The 19116-nt window shown below is 50.2% G+C and overlaps 1 protein-coding gene across 1 annotated transcript in view; it reads right to left on the reverse strand.

The window, feature by feature from the left end:
* Positions 1-6763, reverse strand: part of TVP23A (trans-golgi network vesicle protein 23 homolog A) — a 52083-nt gene extending 45320 nt beyond the window's left edge. The window contains exons 1-2 of the mRNA XM_023231110.3: positions 6465-6763; positions 6081-6160 (exon numbers count right to left, since the gene is read on the reverse strand). Coding sequence (XP_023086878.1) covers positions 6081-6160; positions 6465-6473 — 89 coding nt within the window. The 5' untranslated portion in view covers positions 6474-6763. The remainder of the gene's footprint in view (positions 1-6080; positions 6161-6464) is intronic.
* Between the last annotated feature and the right edge of the window lie 12353 nt (positions 6764-19116).

Raw genomic sequence — 19116 nt, forward strand, 5'->3', positions numbered from 1 at the left:
GCACATGAAAAAATGCTCAGCATCACTAACCATTAGGGGTATGCCAATCTAAACCACAATGAGATAACATGGTTTTCACAACCATGAGGGTGGTTACTATCAAAAACACAGACAATAACAACGTTGGCCAGGATATGGAGAAACTGGAACCCTTGTACAGTGTTGGTGAGATTGTAACATGGTGCAACTTCTGTGGAAAATGGCATGGTAGTTCCTCAAAAAATTAAAAATAGAACTACCATAGGATCCAGCAATCCCACTTTTGGGTATATGGCCAAAAGAATTGAAAGCAGAGTCTGAAAGAGAGATTTGCATAACCACGTTCATTGCAGTACTATTCACAATAGCAAGAGGTACAAGTGTACCCAAGTGGATGAATGGGTAAACAAAACATAGTTTATTCATATCATGGAATTATTATCCAGCCATAAAAAGGAAGGAAATTCTGGCACATTTTACAACCCGGATGACCCTTGAGGACACTACGCTAAGTGAAGTAAGCCAGTCAAAAAAGGACAAACACTGTATGATTCTACTTTTATGGGGTCCCTAGAGTAGTCAAATGCATACAAACAGAAAGGAGAATGGTATTTACCAGGGGCTGGGGGAAGGGGAGTTGTTAAACGGTACAGAGTTTCAGTTTTGCAAGATGACAACGCTCTGTTTCACAACAATGTGACTATACTTAAACTACTAAACTGCATAATTTAAAATGACTAAGATGGAATTTTATGCTGTGGGTTTTTGTTTTTATTTTTAATCACAGTTTTTAAAGTTGAAGAAAAGTAAAATAAAAAGTTTGCCCACCGGGGAAAAACACACACAGCATGGCTAATGTTTCCTCTTTGTGCCCAGCTCTGCTGTGGAATTACACCCTCCACTTATCCTGCAAGATGTGATGTACTCCCCAGGGCCCCCCACCACAACACGGCACCTCACTGACCTGGAACCGGGGAAAGAAACAGCAGAGACCAGAGCTCCATCCCCAGGGCTTAGCCCAGCACCTGCCCTGGCAGATGCTGGATAAATATTTACTAAATAAACTGTATAGTAACCGCATGGTGAAGTCAGACTCATACAATTATCCCCATTTTACAGACTGGCCAATGGAGGCCCAGCAAAGCAAGGTGACCTATCCAAAAATCATAAAGCCAGAAAGTGGTTAAGGAAGAGATGAACCCAATGTCCCAGACTCCTGTGACAGGCCCCCTTCCACAGCATCACCTCCTTTCGATGTCAGCCTGGAATCCATTTCAACAAGGGATTTACAAATAACCATTTTCACTCTGCACTAGTGATTCATAACTTTTGTGGATCATGGGCCCATTTGATAATCCAATTAATGTTTGGAGTCTTTGGGAGCACTTTGGGAGGTCAAGGCAGAGAGATCGCTTGAGTCCAGGAGTTCAAGATCAGCATGGGCAACACAGCAAGACCCTGTCTCATAAACAAACAAACAAACAAATAAAGTTTGGATCCTTTTCCTAAAACAACACACATATGAAACTTACATAATAGTTTTCAGAGGTTTCCTGAACCCCTGAAGCCCATCTGCAGACCTCAGTTAAGAATCCCCTTTCTAGGGTGGGCGCAGTGGCTCACGCCTGTAATCCCAGCACTTTGGGAGGCTAAGGCACGAGGATCACGCGAGATCAGGAGTTCGAGACCAGCTTGACCAACATGAGGAAACCCTGTCTCTACTACAAATATAAAATTAGCCAGCATGGTGGCACGTACCTGTAATCCCAGCTACTCAGGAGGCTGAGGCAGGAGAATCACTTGAACTCGGGAGGCGGAGGTTGCAGTGAGCCAAGATCGTACCACGGCACTCCAGCCTGGGCAAAAAGAGAGAAACTCCATCTCCAAAAAAAAAAAAAAAAAAATTCCCTTTCTACATGGCTATCCGAGTAAGTTAATTTGTTCTCAGGATTTTAGAGCCATCTCTACATTTCTATGCATCAGAATCATCTGGGGGTGCTATTTAAATTCATGTTCCTAGGCCCATCCCCTGTGAATCTGGTTAAATAAGTCCAGGGCCAGACCTAGGAATCTGCATTAGGCACACTGAGGATTCTGGGATGGGTGGCTCTCAAAACATACCCACCTGGATGCATGAGCTGCTGCCTCCCAGATCTCTGACTACAGCCCTGGTGGCTTCTCCAGCTCCTGGCCTCTCCTCCCAGCTGTCCACTGGCTACTAGAATGTTCCAATACAGCCTAACAAGGACCACTCTGAACTCAACATCTTTCCTCCAAAAGTGCTTCTTCACCTGAGTCACCAGACCACCAGCCTGAGCGTCACCCTGATGATTCCTGTCCCCACTCTACATCTTGACCATCAGCAAGGCGGGCTGGTTCTACCTCCCCTGTGCCTCTGGGCCCCTTTCCTCCATCATCCCTGCCAGTGCCTTGGTCTGATCTCCTACCCTCCTTCTACCCCAACAACCCAGCCTCCATCCTACAATCCTCATATCACTGCCCTGAGCAAAATCCTTCCACAGTGACTGAACTCTGGAACTGCCCTGCCCAATGCCACAGTCATATGTGGCTATTTACATTCAATTTGATTAAAGTAAATAATATCGAAACATCTATCCCTCAGTCGCCCTGGCCACATTTCAGATGTTCAGTCACCACAGGTGGCTGGGGACACCGTGCTGCGCAGCACAGATAAAGGCACAGCCCCATCCTCTAGAAGGTTCAGTGGACAATGCACTCCAGAGCTTGCAGTTTGGTTGCTGAGCGCTGCAGGGTCTGGCCCCAGACGCCACTCAGGCCACTCACCAGCACCTGGGTCTTGAGCCACACGGAACCACCCTAAACTCATGACCTTACCTCCAGGCTTCCCCATGGTATATCTACCCCTCCCAGCTTAAGCAACTCCTACCCCACCTGTGGGTCTCAGCTTAGCTGTTTCCTCCTCCTCTGGGGAGGATAAGAGCCCCAGCTTCTGCCTATCTCAGCACTTAAAATACTGAGTTCTGGCCAGAGGCGGTGGCTCACACCTGTAATCTCAGCACTGTGGGAGGCTGAAGGGGGCAGATCACCTGAGATCAGGAGTTTGAGACCAGCCTGGCCAACATGGTAAAACCCCATCTCTACTAAAACAAAACAAAACAAAGAAAAAAAACACACCAATTAGCCAAGCGTGGTGGCGTGCACCTGTAGTCCCAGCTACTTGGGAGACTGAAGCAGCAGAACTGCTTGAACCCAGGAGGCAGAGGTTGCAATGAGCCTAGTTTGCACCACTGTGCTCCAGTGTGGCTGACACAGAGAGACTCCATCTCAAAAACAAAAACAAAAACAAAAACAAAACAAAACAAAAAAACCAAAAATACTGAGTTGTAACAGCCACTGGTATGCCTACTCCCACCCTGCAAATCAGTGGTTTTCAACCGGGGGCAAGTTTGCCCCATAGAGGATATTTGGCAATGCCTGAGACTTTATGGATGGGCTGCTACTGGCATCTGGTGAAAAGAGGCCAGGGATGCTGCTCAACATCCTATGGTGCACAGGACACTCCCTACAACAAAGAACTATCTGGCTTAAAATGTTAGGAGTGCTGAGATTAAGCAACCCTGCCCTAGACTGGGCAACCCGTAAAGGCAGGAGTGGAGTCCTGAACTCTGCATATCCCCAGCCACTAGCCCAGAGTTGGGCATACAGGAGATGCTCAATAGAGATTGAATACATATGAGTTCAGATGTTCTAGAAGATTCTTTACCCAGGATTCCAGTTCTCCTGCAGTGTCTTCCCTTAAAGACAATCACTGGCCATTATGGTGGGATGAATAATAGCCTCCAAAAATATCCAGGTCCTGGATGGGTGCAGTGGCTCATACCTATAATCCCAGGGCTTTGGGAGGCTGACGCAGGAAGAGTACTTGAGGCTGGAAGTTCCAGATCAGCCTGGACAGCATAGCAAGACCCCATTTCTACAAAATTAAATTTTAAAAAAATTAGCCAGGGGTGGTGGCAACACTTATAGTCCTAGCTACTTGGGAGGCAGGAGGATCTCTTGAACCCAAAAGTTTGAGGTTCCAGTAAGCCGTAATTGTACCACTGCACTATAGCCTTGGCAACAGAGTAAAACCCTGTCTCAAAAAAAAGAAATCCAGGTTCTAATCCCCAGAAATTATGATGGCTACCTTATATGACACAAAGGACTTTGCAAATGTAATTAAGGATTTTTTTTGAGACAGGGTCTCACTCTGTCACCCACGCTGGAGTTTAGTGGCGTGATCTCAGCCCACTGTAGCCTCTGCCTCCCGGGTTCAAGTGATTCTCCTTCCCCAGCCTCCTGAGTGGCTGCAATTACACGTGTGTGCCACTATACCTGGCTAAATTTTTTTTTTTTTTTTTTTTTTTTTTTTGAGACAGAGTCTCACTCTATCTCCCAGGTTGGAGTGCAGTGGCTGGATCTTGGCTCACTGCAAGCTCCGCCTCCCGGGTTCACGCCATTCTCCTGCCTCAGCCTCCCGTGTAGCTGGGACTGCAGGCACCCGCCACCTTGCCTGGCTTGTTTTTTGTATTTTTTAGTAGAGACGGGGTTTCACCATGTTAGCCAGGATGGTCTCGATCTCCTGACCTCGTGATCCACCCGTCTCGGCCTCCCAAAGTGCTGGGATTACAGGCTTGAGCCACCGCGCCCGGCCTACCTGGCTAATTTTTATAGCTTTTGGTAGAGACAGGGTTTCACCAAGTTGGCCAGGTTGGTCACGAAATTCTAACCTCAAGTGATCTGCCTGCCTTGGATTCCCAAAGTGCTGGGATTACTCATTACTCACGGGTGTGAGTCACTGCACTCAGCGTAAAATTAAGGATCTTGAGATGCAAAGGTTATCCTAGATGATCTGGGTGGACCCTAAATGCCATCACAACAGTCCTTATAAGAGGCACAGGGAAACTTCTCTCTCTCACACACACACACACATGCGCGCGTGCGCACACATTTCACCTGACCATGGAACAGACAGGAGATCTGAACATGCTATAATGTTGGCCTTTAAGATGGAGGAATGGGCCACAAACCACAGAATGCCAGCAGTCACCAAAAGCTGGAAAAGGCAAAGAACGGATTTTCCCCTAGTTCTTCCAAAGGGAGTATGGCCTTGCTGCCACCTTGGTTTCAGCCCAGGAACACCGACCATGGACTTTTGGCCTCCAGAACTGCAGGAGAATAAACTTTTGTCTTAAGCCAAGATGATAATGGTAATTTGTTCTAGCGGTCATAGGAAACTAATACACTCTATTCCTTTCCGGGGTTTATTAGGTTTGAATCAGAATTTGATTTTAAAAACAGAGACTTAACAAGGAACGGCATTTAGGTGCCAAGGCCCATCCCATGCCTACTGGCTCTGATAGCTGGAAGGAGAGATAGGGCAGAACTGGGTGGGTGAGTGAGGCTGAGCTGTGGGTGTTTCTAGAAGAGGCTGTCGCCTGGGCCATCGGCAACCACGTTCACGGGTCACTCCTCACGCTTTGGTCCTGCCACCTTCTGGGATGCTGGAGGTTTCAGGCAGTTAAGTGACTTGACCCAGGACTAGCCTGTCTAACTAGACTCAGCAGGGATTGGAATAAAACTCCAAGCCCTCTTCCACGTGTCCAGCCCACTGCCAAGCTTGCTCCCCTCTAGCCTCAGTGGCTTTCTCTGATCTTACAACATAGCCCCAGGGCTTTTGTGCTTGCTGTTCCTTCAGCTTGGAACACTCTTCCTCTGGAGTCTCCCATGGCTGGCTGCTTCTCATCCTTCAGGTCTCAGCTCAAATGCCACCTCCCCAGAGAGGCCCTCCAATGGCTGCACTAAGGCAAGTGGCCTTCTCTAGTTACCTTCTCTTTCGTCACAGGGCTGAATTTCTTCTCACATTCAATTATCTCATTAATCTCTTTGCCTGTTCAACATCAGCTCCTTCTCCCAATGCAGGCTCCAGGAGGGCAGAGACCTTGTCTGATGTGTTCACAGATACGTCCCCAGACCCAGGCCTGGCACACAGTAGGTGCTCAATATATTTTGAATGAATGAGTAAATGAATGAATTTGCAGTTTTGGGGAACGCCTGACCCAAGCTCCTTCCCAACACACCTGATCTTCGCTTTCCTAAAGGCCAGCTCCTCCTCGTTTCCAAAGTCCAGGGACACATCCTCGGTATCATCCACCAGGGCCTGGGGGGACAGCAAGGGCAGGTGGCAGGCCCAAGCGCAGTGCACACCCCGACCCCACCCGCCCTGTCCTCCTGGGCTTGGACCCCACTCGCACCCCACTGGGTTCCCAAGTGGACCCTCCGAGCTGGCGGGGCCCCTCCGCTGCGGCCGCAGTGGCAAAGCCCTCTCCACCCTCCCGACCACCGGGTGCAGCCCAGCCCCAGGCCCCGGCGCATCCCTCCTCCTCCTCCCGGCTTCTCCAGACCTCCCGCAGGTTCCTCTCGTCCCCGCCCCACCTCCAGCCCCAGCATCCCCGCGGCCCTACCTGCTTCATGACCCTCCCAGGAGCCCACCTGGCGCCCAGGCCCGGGGCTCCAGCTCTACCCGTCGCCTGTGAAGGGCTCGGACGCCGGGCGGGCGGATGCGGGCAGCGGGCGGTGGACGCTGAGGGTCTGGGCCTGCGCCCTGTGGGGCCGCCTCAGCGCAGGTTCTCGGGTGGGGCGGGGCGCTCGGGGCCCAGGGCGCAGTCGCGGGCTGGGGAGGGGGCTCGGCTTGCCCGGGACGCACACGGGAGAGAAAGCGGCGGCAGGGAGGGAACAGCCTGGGGAATGGCGGACAGAGATACTGGGAGGAATGGGAGTGGGGCGGGGGTCGGTGGGGCTAGGCTGCGTCAGCGAATGGTGTGGACAGTGCATAAACGTGGATGGAATGAATGATAAGGCAAGGAATGAATGTCAGTGATGGGCAGCCGCATTCAGGGTTGGGAGAAATCCTGTGTTTCCCGACAGTCTCTGCGCGCAAGAAATTCTCAGGAACCTTGTGAAAAGCAGATTCTCAGGCCCGGCCCAGGGGATGTGGAAGGCCTGGAGTGGGGCCCTAGAATCTGCCTTTCCCGCTCCGCCACCAAAAAAAAAAAAAAAAGAAAGAAAAGGGCCTCGCTGTCGCCCAGGCTGGAGAGCAATGGTGCCATCATAGCTCACTGTGCCCTCAAACTCCTGGGCTCAAGCAATCCTCCTGCCTCAGCCTCCCGAATAGCTGGGACCACAGGCTGCACCACTACACCTGGCTAATTTTTTATTTTTTGTAGAGAGGAGGGTCTCACTATGTTGCCCAGGCTAGTCTTGAACACCTAGGTTCAAGCCATCCTCCTACCTCAGCCTCCCAAAGTGTTCGATTACAGGAGTGGGTCACCACACCCAGTCTCATCTGCCTTTTAAGGGGTGATGCTGCTGCAGTCACAGCTTCAGAACCACAATGAGATCTGCGTGCATCGCCATGCCAGGCACTTATTAAGCACAAAATGATTAGTAGTAGTAATATTATTATCGACAGTAATAGTAGTGTTTCTTGATGTGGAAGTCTTCCTGGGTAACTCCCAGGAAAGAAAACTTGTTATCTGAGGGTCTTTCCTGGCCCAGGACACAGTGACTCTCCTCTCCTGTGTGCCCTCTCCCTGTCCTGATCCCCCACCCACGGGCAGAGGTCTGAGCATCAAGATGCCAAAGCCACTGGTCCTGCCCTTTGCCTCGCACCATGGGCAATAGGTACATGTACCCTGCCCCTGGTGACTCCAAAGAGGGCCCCTGGGCCACAAGCCCCTGACACATTTTCCCCACTGCTGGTCTCCATGGGCGGAGGCGGAGGCAGGAGCTGCCTCATCTCGGATCCTGAGCCTGGGTTCCAGGATTTCTGCCCTCCGCCCCCACCCCAATTCCCTAAGCTGACCCCACAAGAGGCCTGTAAGGTGTGTGTGGAGGCAGAGTGCTTTCTCCTATGCCATCTCTCTCTCTCTTTCTTTTTTTTTTTTTTTTTTAGATGTAGTTTCCCTCTCATCGCCCAGGCTGGAGTTCAATGGTGTGATCTCAGCTCACTGTAACCCCTGCCTCCCGGGTTCCTGCAATTCTCTTGCCTCAGCTTCCCAAGTAGTGAGATTACAGGTGCCTGCCACTAACCTGGGTAATGTTTGTATTTTGTATTTTTAGTAGAGAGGGGGTTTTACCATGTTGGCCAGGCTGGTCTCCAACTCTTGACCTCAGGTGATCCACCCACCTTCGCCTCCCAAAGAGCTGGGATTATAGGCATGAGCCACTGCACCCGGCCTGTACTATGCCATCTTCAGGAACCAATATTTAAATATATATAAATTTAATATATTTAATTTTAAATTTAAATATATAAATATATATTTTCATAAATATATTTAGATATATTTTTATAAATATATATTTTTTCATAAATACATTTAGATATATTTTTATAAATATATTTTTTCATAAATATATTTAGATATATTTTTATAAATTATTTTTTCATTAAAAATATATTTTTTTATATATATACACACACATATATATATATATATTTGCCAAACTCTGCTGCAGTTTGGGTAGCTTCTAAAAGACCCACTGCCCGGATTGTGTTATGGACCAATTAAATCAGGCTGTCGGGGGATGGACCCCTATACCAGTGTTTTTAAAGCTCCCAGGTGTTGGGCTGCAAGTTAAAGAACCAGTGATTTAAATGAGTGCTTCTGACCCCTCAATCTGCAAATGAATCACCTGGGGTTGGCTTAGAAGCTGGATGCTGACTCAGGGGTCTGGGGGTCTGGGCAGGGCCTGAGATCCTGCCTTTCTTTCTTTCTCTCTCTCTTTCTCTCTTTTTTTTTTTTTTTTTTTTCTTTCCTCTCTTTCTTTCTTTTCTTTCTTTTTTGAGATGGAGTCAGTGGCTAGATCTTGGCTCACTGCAACCTCCACCTCCCAGGTTCAAGTGGTTCTCCTGACTCAGCCTCTCAAATAGCTGGGACTACAGGCACACACCACCACACCTGGCTAATTTTTGTATTTTTAGTAGAGACAGGGTTTCACCATGTTGACCAGGCTGGTCTCGACCTCAAGTGATCCACCTGCCTCAGCCTCCCGAAGGGCTGGAATTACAGTGTGAGCCACCACGTCCGGCTGAGATCCTGCATTTCTAAGAGCCCCTGGGAGAAGCTGATGCTGCTGCTCCCTGGACCACCCTTTGAATTGAAAAGATCTAAACCACCAAGGCCTGGTTTTCTAGAAAGGCCTGTGGGCTCTTCCTGCGCAGAAGGGTGAACGGAGAGGCCCACTCCCAGCCGGGCCCCAGCAGCCTGGGAGGGGATATTGGGAGGAAGGAGGCAGGAGGCAGCTGGAGGGAAGAAGCCGTTGCAGAACATTTAGGGGCTTTTTCTCTGACCCTAAGAATCACCAGCTGTTGGTGTCTGTTGAGTTGGGGCTCCTGGAGTCATGGGAAAACCCCCTTGGAATCCCCACTCAAGACCAACTGTCATTCTCAGCCACTGGGTTGGAGATTCCTCCAGAAATATCCACAGCTCCTGCCATCTGGAGGTGGCTCTATAAATTCAGAGTCACTTCTCTCCCTGCTAACCTGTCCACATGGGGCAGAGGGCTGAGGATACAGGTGTTGGGGCCACATGTGAAACCCTGTTATTCCTTCATCGGAAGAAAGCACCCTCCCTTTACACATGGCCCAGACGGCCCTCTGCGGGGTCAGCTTCCTGAATCTGGGGGGTGGGCAGAAGGCCTGAGGATTGCACAGAGAACTCTTCATTGGTTTTAAAACTGGCTGCAGCAGAGACACCTTGTTGAAAGGTAGATTTTAGGCCGGGCACAGTGGCTCACACCTGTAATCCAGCACTTTGGGAGGCCGAGGTGGGTAGATCACTTGAAGTCAGGAGTTCGAGATCAGCCCAGCCAATATGGCGAAACCCCGTCTCTACTAAAAATACAAAAACTAGCCGGGCATGGTGGCGCACGCCTGTAATCCCAGCTACTCAGGAGGCTGAGGCAGGAGAATCGCTTGAACCCGGGAGGTGGAGGTTGTGGTGAGCTGTGATTGTACTACTGCACTCCAGCCTGGGCCACAGAGTGAGACTCAGTCTCAAAAAAAAAAGGGGAGGGGGGTAGATTTTAGAATCTCACTCTAGGTTTTCTGAACCTCCAGGGTTGGGGCCTGGAGATCTGCCTTAATAAGAGCCACAGAGAGGGCTTGGAAGCCCAGTCTTTGGGGAACACTGACCCTCTCCCCTCCCCCAACCCCCATTGGTCTTGGCCCCCAAGGATTTGGGGAGCAGACCTGCGAGAAGCAACCCCAGTTCTGATCCCTGCAGCTGGGCTTGGGACCGTGAAGCCAGAACAACCCCAGGGAAGGAGATACAGGCTCAGGTAGCCACTGGCCTCTGGATGACCTTAGAGGTCAACATCTGGAGTCTGCAGGCTTTGCTGGGGAGGGGGAGGTCGCCTGAGGCAGGGGACTTCACCTCTCTGGCCTCGGTCTCCACATCTGTAAAGTGGGGCCATACTTTCCCCCTACCTGGCAAGGATGATGAAGAACTAGAGAAAACATGTCAAATGCCCTTCTCAGAACAGGGGCTCAGGAAACAGCGGCCTTGTTGATGGTGACTTAGGGCCATCAGCAGAGGGATCTCGGGTCAGGAGCCCCGTGAGCCAGCAACACACAGGACAGGAGCCTCGTGTCAGGGGCTTCTGCTGGGGATATCTGTCTTCCCAGCAGAACAGAGCTGGCCTTTCCTGAGTGGCTCCTGTTGACATCATACTGCATGCCCCCGGGACAAAGGGCACCTGGACACAGGTACGTACACACACAGTCTTTCTCTCCAGTGACCCCAGGAGTCCTGGACCAGGAGGCAGAGGCTTGGGTTCGAATTCTGACAAACACAGGTCAGGGTGCTGGAGCCCAGAGGCTGGAGAACGTTCGGCCAGGGGAAGAAGAAGACATCAGTCCGGCAGGACCATGGCAGGCTGTAAGTCACGCAGAGTGTTTGACTGTTTCGCTGTGAGCAAAGGGCAGCTGGCATAGAGGGTCAGTGGGGAGTGGAAGGAGTTTGACTATATCTAGAGGTTGAAAAGGCCCAAGCTGCACTCCATGTCCCCACCAGGCAGGATGGAAGTGGCAGCCCTCAGACCTGTCATACCAAAGCCAGCAGCTGCTCATCACCCTCAGCCCAGCATTCGTATGGATGGCACTCCTTACGATCCCACTGGCCCCTAACATCCACACCCGACTCCCTGGCATCTGACGACGACCCTGTCATTTCTCCCCAGGTAGGGTTGCCAGATATAGCAAATAAAAATAAGGGAACTCAGGCAGGGCACGGTGGCTCATGCCTGTAATTCCAACACTTTGGGGGAGGCCAAGGCAGGCCCTTCATTTGAGGTCAGGAGTTCAAGACCAGCCTGGCCAACATGGTGAAACCCCATCCTGATTAAAAATACAAAAATTAGTTGGACGTGGTGGTGTGCGCCTATAATCCCAGCTACTCGGAAGGCTGAGGCAGGAGAATTGCTTGAACCCGGGAGACAGAGGTTGCAGTGAGCCAAGATTGCTCCACTGCCCTCCAGCCTGAGTGACAGAGTAAGACTTTGTCTCAAAAAAAAAAAAAAAAAAAAAAAAACTGAGCTAAATTAGAATTTGAAATAAATGACAATCTTTTTCGTGCAATTATGTCCCATGCAATATTTGGGACATAATTATACTTAAAAATGATCACTTGGGGCTCCCACCTGTAATCCCAATACTTTGGGAGGCTGAGGCAGGCGGACCACGAGGTCAGCAGATCGAAACTATCCTGGCTAACAAGGTGAAACCCCATCTCTACTAAAAATACAAAAAATTAGCCGGGCGTGGTGGCACACGACTGTAGTCCCAGCTACTCAGGATGCTGAGGCAGGAGAATCACTTGAACCTGGGAGGTAGAGGCTGCAGTGAGCCAAGATTTTGCCACTGCACTCCAGCCTGGGCAACAGAACAAGACTCCATCTCAAAAAAAAAAAAAAAATCACTTGTTTATCTCTACTTCAAATGTATCTAGGTGGCCTCTATTTTCTGGCAGTCCTATTGTAACCATACACAGGCTCAGCCGCTGATCACTTACAAAGCCGATAACAAGGACGAGATGCAGTGAAAGGAAAGTGATTTTATTCCAGGGCAAGTGGTGGAGAAATGGCCCAGGCTTGTGCTTTATAGAAACCATTTCAAACTTTAGGCTGGGGAGAGGGACTTAAAAAAGGGCACTTGGAACGCTGGGCACAGTGGTGGCTCACACATGTCATCCCAGCACTTTGGGCGGCCAAGACGGGAAGATCATTTGAGTCCAGGACTTCGAGTCTAGCCTAGGCAACATGGCGAGGCTCTGTCTCTACAAAAATAAAAAAATTAGCCACAGTGGCACACACCTATACTCCCAACTACTCTGGAGGCTGAGGCAGGAGGATCACTTGAGCCCAGGAGGTTAAGGCTGCGGTAAGGTGTGTTTGTGGTACTGCACTCCAGCCTGGGTGACAGAGCTAGACCCTGTCTCAAAAAATAAAACATTTTAAAAAGGGAACTTAGAACGGGAGTCATACACGAGTGGTGCCAGGTACAAACCCACTGTGTCTTGTTCCAGCGGCTATCTCGAGCCTTGCTCCACTTGAAGCATAGCCTGGCATCATCCCAACCATGGCCTGGTTGTTGACTAACCACCTAGAAATAATCTCTGGAATTTTGCAGCTGGGTCTCTAAGCCTGGTCTGTTTCAAGGTTAGCTCCTGGAACTTCTAAGTGAACACATAATTAATACAAGCATACAGCTAGATAAATGTGCATGGGGTAAGGGAGGGAGACAGAGTTTGAAAGTACAGTTCAAGGCCATATTTTAAGACTAAGGAGGGAGGCCGAGGGGGCGGATGACAAGGTCAGGAGTTTGAGACCAGCCTGGCCAGCGTGGTGAAACCCCGTCTCAACTAAAATTACAAACAATTAGATGGGCCTGGTGGTGCACACCTGTAATCCCAGCTACTTGGGAGACCGAGTCAGGAGAATCACTTGAACCCCAGAGGTGGAGGTTGCAGTGAGCCGAGATCATGCCACTGCACTCCAGGCTGGGTAATAAAGCGAGACTCTGTCTCAAAAAAAAGAAAAAAAAAAAAAAAGTCTGAGGAGGAAAGAAAAAGGGTTCTGCGGTTTATTTTGATGTTACATCTTCAGACTAGGGAGAAAAGAGAAAAAGGGGAAAAAAGGGTAAAATGCATTTTGAGGCCCGGCACGGTGGCTCACGCCTGTAATCCCAGCACTTTGGGAGGCTGAGGCAGGTGGATCACCTGAGGTCAGGAGTTTGAGACCAGTGTGGCCAACATCATGAAACCCCGGCTCTACTAAAAATACAAAAGTTAGCTGGGCTTGGGCGTGGGTGCCTGTAATCCTAGCTACTTGGGAGGCTGAGGCAGGAGAATCGCTTGAACCCGGGAGGCAGAGGTTGCAGTAAGCCAAGATTGTACCACTGCACTCCAACCTGGGGAATAGAGCAAAAGAAAAAAGAAAAAAAAGAAAGAAAGAAATGTATTTTGAAACCAAGCTACTCAACTCAGTTACACCATGATTCCAGGCCAGGGGACATCCAGGCCCATGAAGTGGGGGGGCTCCCACCTTCCTGTTTGTAGGGCTGCCCCTGTGACTGTCACACTGCTGCCCATTTCACAGGGGCTCCTTTCAGGTGACCTGGTCCAGTCCTTCTTCAGGCTGGCAGCCAGTGCAGGTTACCCAGGAGGGCGGAGCAGAGGGCCAAGGGAAGAAGGAGGGTCCCCTCCCGTGGGCTGCCTTCAGAGCCCCATCCACCTTGTCAGGGGCAGGGAGCAGGACATGGAAAGAGCCCTGGATTTCTGTCCAGACAGACCTGGGTGCAAATCCTGACACCAGCTGTGCCCAGCACGCTGGTGTGGACATGGACACAGCCCCTTAGCAAGACATGTAAGGTGCTGACCCTCTTTAGGCTAACATTCTAGTTGCAGACAGATACATACAGCAAGTGAAAAAACAACAAACCAGAGCTTGTCAGAAGTGCACTAAATGCCCCATGCAAAGCTGTGCTGTCTAATCCAGGAGCCACAAGTCCTTACTGAGCCCTGGAAATGGGGTGAGGCTGGATGGAGATGAGCTATCAGGGCAAAGTACACACCAGAGATTGAAGACTTGGTCGGAATAAAAGGCCGGGCACGGTGCCTCACGCCTGTAATCCCAGCACTTTGGGAGGCTGAGGCAGGTAGATCACCTGAGGTCAGGAGTTCAATACCAGCCTGACCAATATGATGAAACCCCATCTCTACTAAAAATACAAAAATCAGCCAGGTGTGATCAGGCAGGCACTTGTAGTTCCAGCTACTCGGGAAGCTGAGACAGGAGAATTTCTTGAACCTGGGAGGCAGAGGTTCCAGTGAGCCAAGATTGTGCCATTGCACTCCAGCATGGGCAACAGAGTGAGACTCTGTCTCAAAAAAAAAAAAAAAAAACCTGGTAGGAATGAAAGAATGTAAAATACCAATATTGAAATCATGTTTTAATTGTTTACATGCTATAATGATAATCTTTTGGATGTAGTGGATTGCAGAGAATGTATTATTATAATTAACAGCCTGGGCAACATATTCAGATTCTGTCTCTACAAAAAAATAATAATTTTTTAAAAAATTAGCCTGGCATCATGGTACATGCCTGTGGTCCCAGCTGCTCAGGAGGCTGAGGCAGGAGGATCACTTAAGCTGGGGAGTTAGAAACAAGCCTGGGCAACATAGCAAAACACTGTCTCTATAAGAAATACAAAAATTAGCCCTGCATGGTGGCATGTGCCTATAGTCTCAGCTACTGAAGAGCTGAGAAGGGAGGATCATTTGAGCCCAGGAGGTCAATGTACAATGAGCCGTGATTGTACCACTGCACTTCAGTCTGGGTGACAAAGCGAAAGCCTGTCAAAATTAAAATAAACAGCCAGGCACAGTGGCTCACGCCTGTAATCCTAGCACTTTGGGAGGCCGAGGCGGGCGGATCATTTGAGATCAAGAGTTCGAGACCAGCATGGCCAACATGGTGAAACCCCCGTCTCTACTAAAAAATACAAAAATTAGCCAGGTGTGGTTGTGCACACCTGTAATTCCAGCTACTCTGGAGGCTGAGGCAGGAGAATCGATTGAACCCAGGAGGTAGAAGCTTCAGTGAGCCAAGAGCATGCCACTGCACTCCAGCCTGGGGGACAAAGCTAATAAATTTTACTTTTTTTTTTTTTTTTTTTTTTAGAGTTGGGGTCTCACTATGTTGCCCAGGCTGGTCTCTAAATCCTGGGCTCAGGTGATCCTCTCACCTCTCACCTCAGCCTCTGGTATAGTTAGGAACATAGGCACGTGCCACTATACCTAGCTTATTTCATTTTATTTATTTATTTATTTTGAGACAGAGTCTTGCTCTGTCACCCAGGCTGGAGTGCAGCGGCATCGTCTCACTGCAACCTCCGCCTCCCGAGTTCAAGTGATTTCCTGCCTCAGCCTCCTGAGTAGCTGGGATTACAGGCACCCACCACCACACCCAGCTGATTTTTGTATTTTTAATAGAGGGGGGTTTCGCCACATTAGCCAGGCTGGTCTGGAACTTCTGACCTCAAGTGATCCTCCTGTCTCAGGGTCCCAAAATGTTTGGATTACAGGCGTGAGGCACCGCCCCCAGCCTGCTAATTTTATTTTTTGTAGAGACAGGTCTCCGGAAGCACAGACGGGAAATTCCGGACCAGGGAACAAAAGGGACAGCCAAGTTTTGATGTGACCCGCCTGGCCGCCCGAGCAACACACCCTCTTGCCAGGGCGGTGGAAAAGTCAGCAAACAGGCCAGAGAAGGCCTCTTGTCACTCAAGGGCCTGGACAAGAAACAGAAATGTCAGGTCAACAGGGCCTTCTCTGCGGCTGGCCGGGATGGGGAGCAGTGGCTGTTACCCAATGGGCAGGATGGGCCCTGGACCTCTGCCCCCTGTTGGAGCAGCCAGAGGTTGGCAGGCCTCTCCCATGGGGGCAGAGCTGGGGAGATCATGATGCTGGTGGCTCCCCCAGCAGCCGGGGGGTCTGAAGTGTCCCTACTAGAGGCCCTGCTTCATCAGGACCTGCTGGTAGTTCCCACTCCTCCCCGTGCCACTCATCATGCTCTGACCACACTGGCCAGACTGCAAGGTTTTCAGAAACTTCCAAGCCCCTTCCTGGCTCAGGGCCTTTGCTCCTGCTGATTTCCCCGCCAGCAGTGCCCTTCTCTTCCTGGTTTTCTCAGGGCTGAAAATACGAGGTCTCCCCTCAAGGGGCCTTCGCTGAAGCCCAGCTCATGTCCCATCCAGTTTCTCAGTCCCTCTTGAGGGTCTGGGATCTAGACTGTGGCCCGACATGTTTGTTCCCTTTCTAGCACTTTCTACAATCTCTAATACTCTCGCTTTCTTATTAGTTTGGTAAGATTACCCTCCCCATGCCTTCACTAGGGTACTCTCTCCATAAGGGCAGGCGCTTCTTCTGTGAGTGGGTGAACAAAGGACACACGCCTGGCAGCGAATCTCCACAGAGTCCCCTCATGAGGACTTTACAATTCAGGGGACACAGAGGCCTGGATTACGACCTCCCAGGAGGGTCTGGTCTCAATTTAGTTCTCTCTCTCTCTCACACACACACACACACGCCACCTTTCAGCACAGGCCCACCTGCCCCCATCCCCTCCCGAAACGCCCTGCCATGTGTGTCAACATGGAGGACGCATTTAAGACATGAGGCCGGAAGCCCAGAGTAGCCACTGTATCATGGAGGTTGGTCTGGAGCAGCCAGCAGGACTCAGATTACCCAGGCCCTGACTTGGGAGCCCTGGGGGCCTTTTGCAGGAGGAGCCCAAGCGATGGCTGGCTGCCCACCCTAGCAGATCTGTGAGTCAGCAGGCAGGCTGCCACCATTTACGGGAAATGCTCTGCTGAGGAGAAAGGGTGGTAGGTTGTTTAGCCCCGTCCTGGCCCCTGTCCAGACTGGGTCAGGAAGCTTTTCTGTGCCAGCATCACCCACGCAGGCTCAGTTCCTCCCCATACGGCTTGTCCAGAGATCCACAAGGCAAGCCGGGGAGTCACTGCCCATCTCTCTCCTTCCTATGTATCCAAAGCAACAACAACAAAAACCAAAATAGCAGTTTGTGGACTCACACGCTTTGCAGTCAGCATGCTTTGAAGCTCAGCTCTGCCTCTTTTTTTTTTTTTTTTTTGAGACGGAGTCTCGCTGTGTCGCCTAGGCTGGAGTGCAGTGACCGGATCTTGGCTCACTGCAAGCTCCGCCTCCCGGGTTTACGCCATTCTTCTGCCTCAGCCTCCCCAGTAGCTGGGACTACAGGCGCCTGCCACCTCGCCCGGCTAGTTTTTTTGTATTTTTTAGTAAAGACGGGGTTTCACCGGGTTAGCCAGGATGGTCTCGATCTCCTGACCTCGTGATCCACCCGTCTCGGCCTCCCAAAGTGCTGGGATTACGGGCTTGAGCCACCGCGCCCGGCCACAGCTCTGCCTCTTATCAGTCGGGAGATAAATAGCTTGGACAAGTTACCAAACCTCCCTGAACCTCAGTTTTCTCCAGTGTGAAATGAGAATCATGACCTGCTTTTAAGGGCTGTTGGATGGAATGCAGGAGCTATTTTTCGTTGTTGTTTTTTGAGATGGGGGTCTCACTGTCACCCAGGCTGGAGTGCAGTACTGCAGTCATAGCTCACTACAGCCTGTAATTCCTGGGCTCAGGCAATCCTCCTGCCTTAGTCCCCCTAGTAGCTGGGAATACAGGTGTACACCCCACTCCCAGGTAATTTTTTATTTCTCGTAGAGACAAGGTCTTGCTATGTTGCGCAGGGTGGTCTGGAATAGACTCAAGTGATCCTCCTGCCTCAGCCTCCCAAAGTGCTAGGAGTACAGGCATGAGCCACTGTGCCTGGCTAGGAGTTAATGTTTTATCACATACTCAGCACACTGCTTGCACGTAGTAACTGTTTGCTAAATAAATTATGTCAATCCACCTTTATTTTTACTCCAGGAGGCAGGTGAAGTGCATGACATGATACCCATTTTACAGATCAGGTGATTGAGGCTCAGAGAGGTTTTGAAGCAGGTGTGTACAGCAAACCAGTGGTAGACCCATGAGTAGATATCAGGTCTCCACCTGCTCCCTGCTCATAGCTTTTCCCATCACACAAAACTGGGGTGCACGGTGCCTGCCAAACCTTTAACCCAAGGTTGCAAAGTGCCTGCCCAAGGGTCAACTCTGGGTTCCACACATGTTTGGGTTGGACCTGCATAGTTTAAAAAAAAAAAAAAAAAAGGCAGAGTTCATGGAGTTACTGGCCAGTATTGGAAAATTGGGACCAGGTGTGGTAGCTCACGCCAGTAATTCCAGCACTTTGGGAGGCCAAGGCAGGAGGATCTCTTGAAGCCAGCCTGGGCAACAAAGCGAGACCTCATATCTATAAAATAAAAAAAAAAAAAAATACTAACCAGGCGGGGCATGGTGGCCTGTGTCTGCAGTCCCTGCTACTTGGGAGGCTGTGGTGGAATCACTTGACTCCTGGAGTTCAAGCCTGCAGTGAGCTGTGATCACATCACTGCTCTCCAGCCTGGCTGATAGAGTAAGACCCTGTCTCTTTAAAAAAACGAAAGAAAAGAAAAGAAAAATCAGATGTCACTTTTTTTTTGAAATCTGTATTTCTGTTTTTTCTTAAGGAATCTCAGGTGACATGAAGCCTGAATTCCCTGTAGTGTGAGCTGAGCGGTGCTATTCCCCTTAGATGGGGTTGCAGAGTCAAGCTCAATACCCCCAGAGACCGGTGTGCTCACTTCATTCTCTGTCTGCTGCTGACGAGTTTGCCATTGCTCCTTAAAACCTACTGTTGTAGCCTGGGCATGGTGGCTCACGCCTGTAATCCCAGCACTTTGGGAGGCCAAGACAGACAGATTACCTGAGGTCAGGAGTTTGAGACCAGCCTGGCCAACATAGTGAAACCCTGTCTCTACTAGAAATATAAAAATTAGCTGGTTGTGGTGGCACACGCCTGTAATCCCAGCTACTGGGGAGGCTGAGGCAGAAGAATCACTTGAACTTGGGAGGCAGAGGTTGCAGTGAGCTGAGA

This window comes from Piliocolobus tephrosceles, chromosome 17 (genome assembly GCF_002776525.5).
Source record: "Piliocolobus tephrosceles isolate RC106 chromosome 17, ASM277652v3, whole genome shotgun sequence".
Lineage (NCBI taxonomy): Eukaryota > Metazoa > Chordata > Mammalia > Primates > Cercopithecidae > Piliocolobus > Piliocolobus tephrosceles.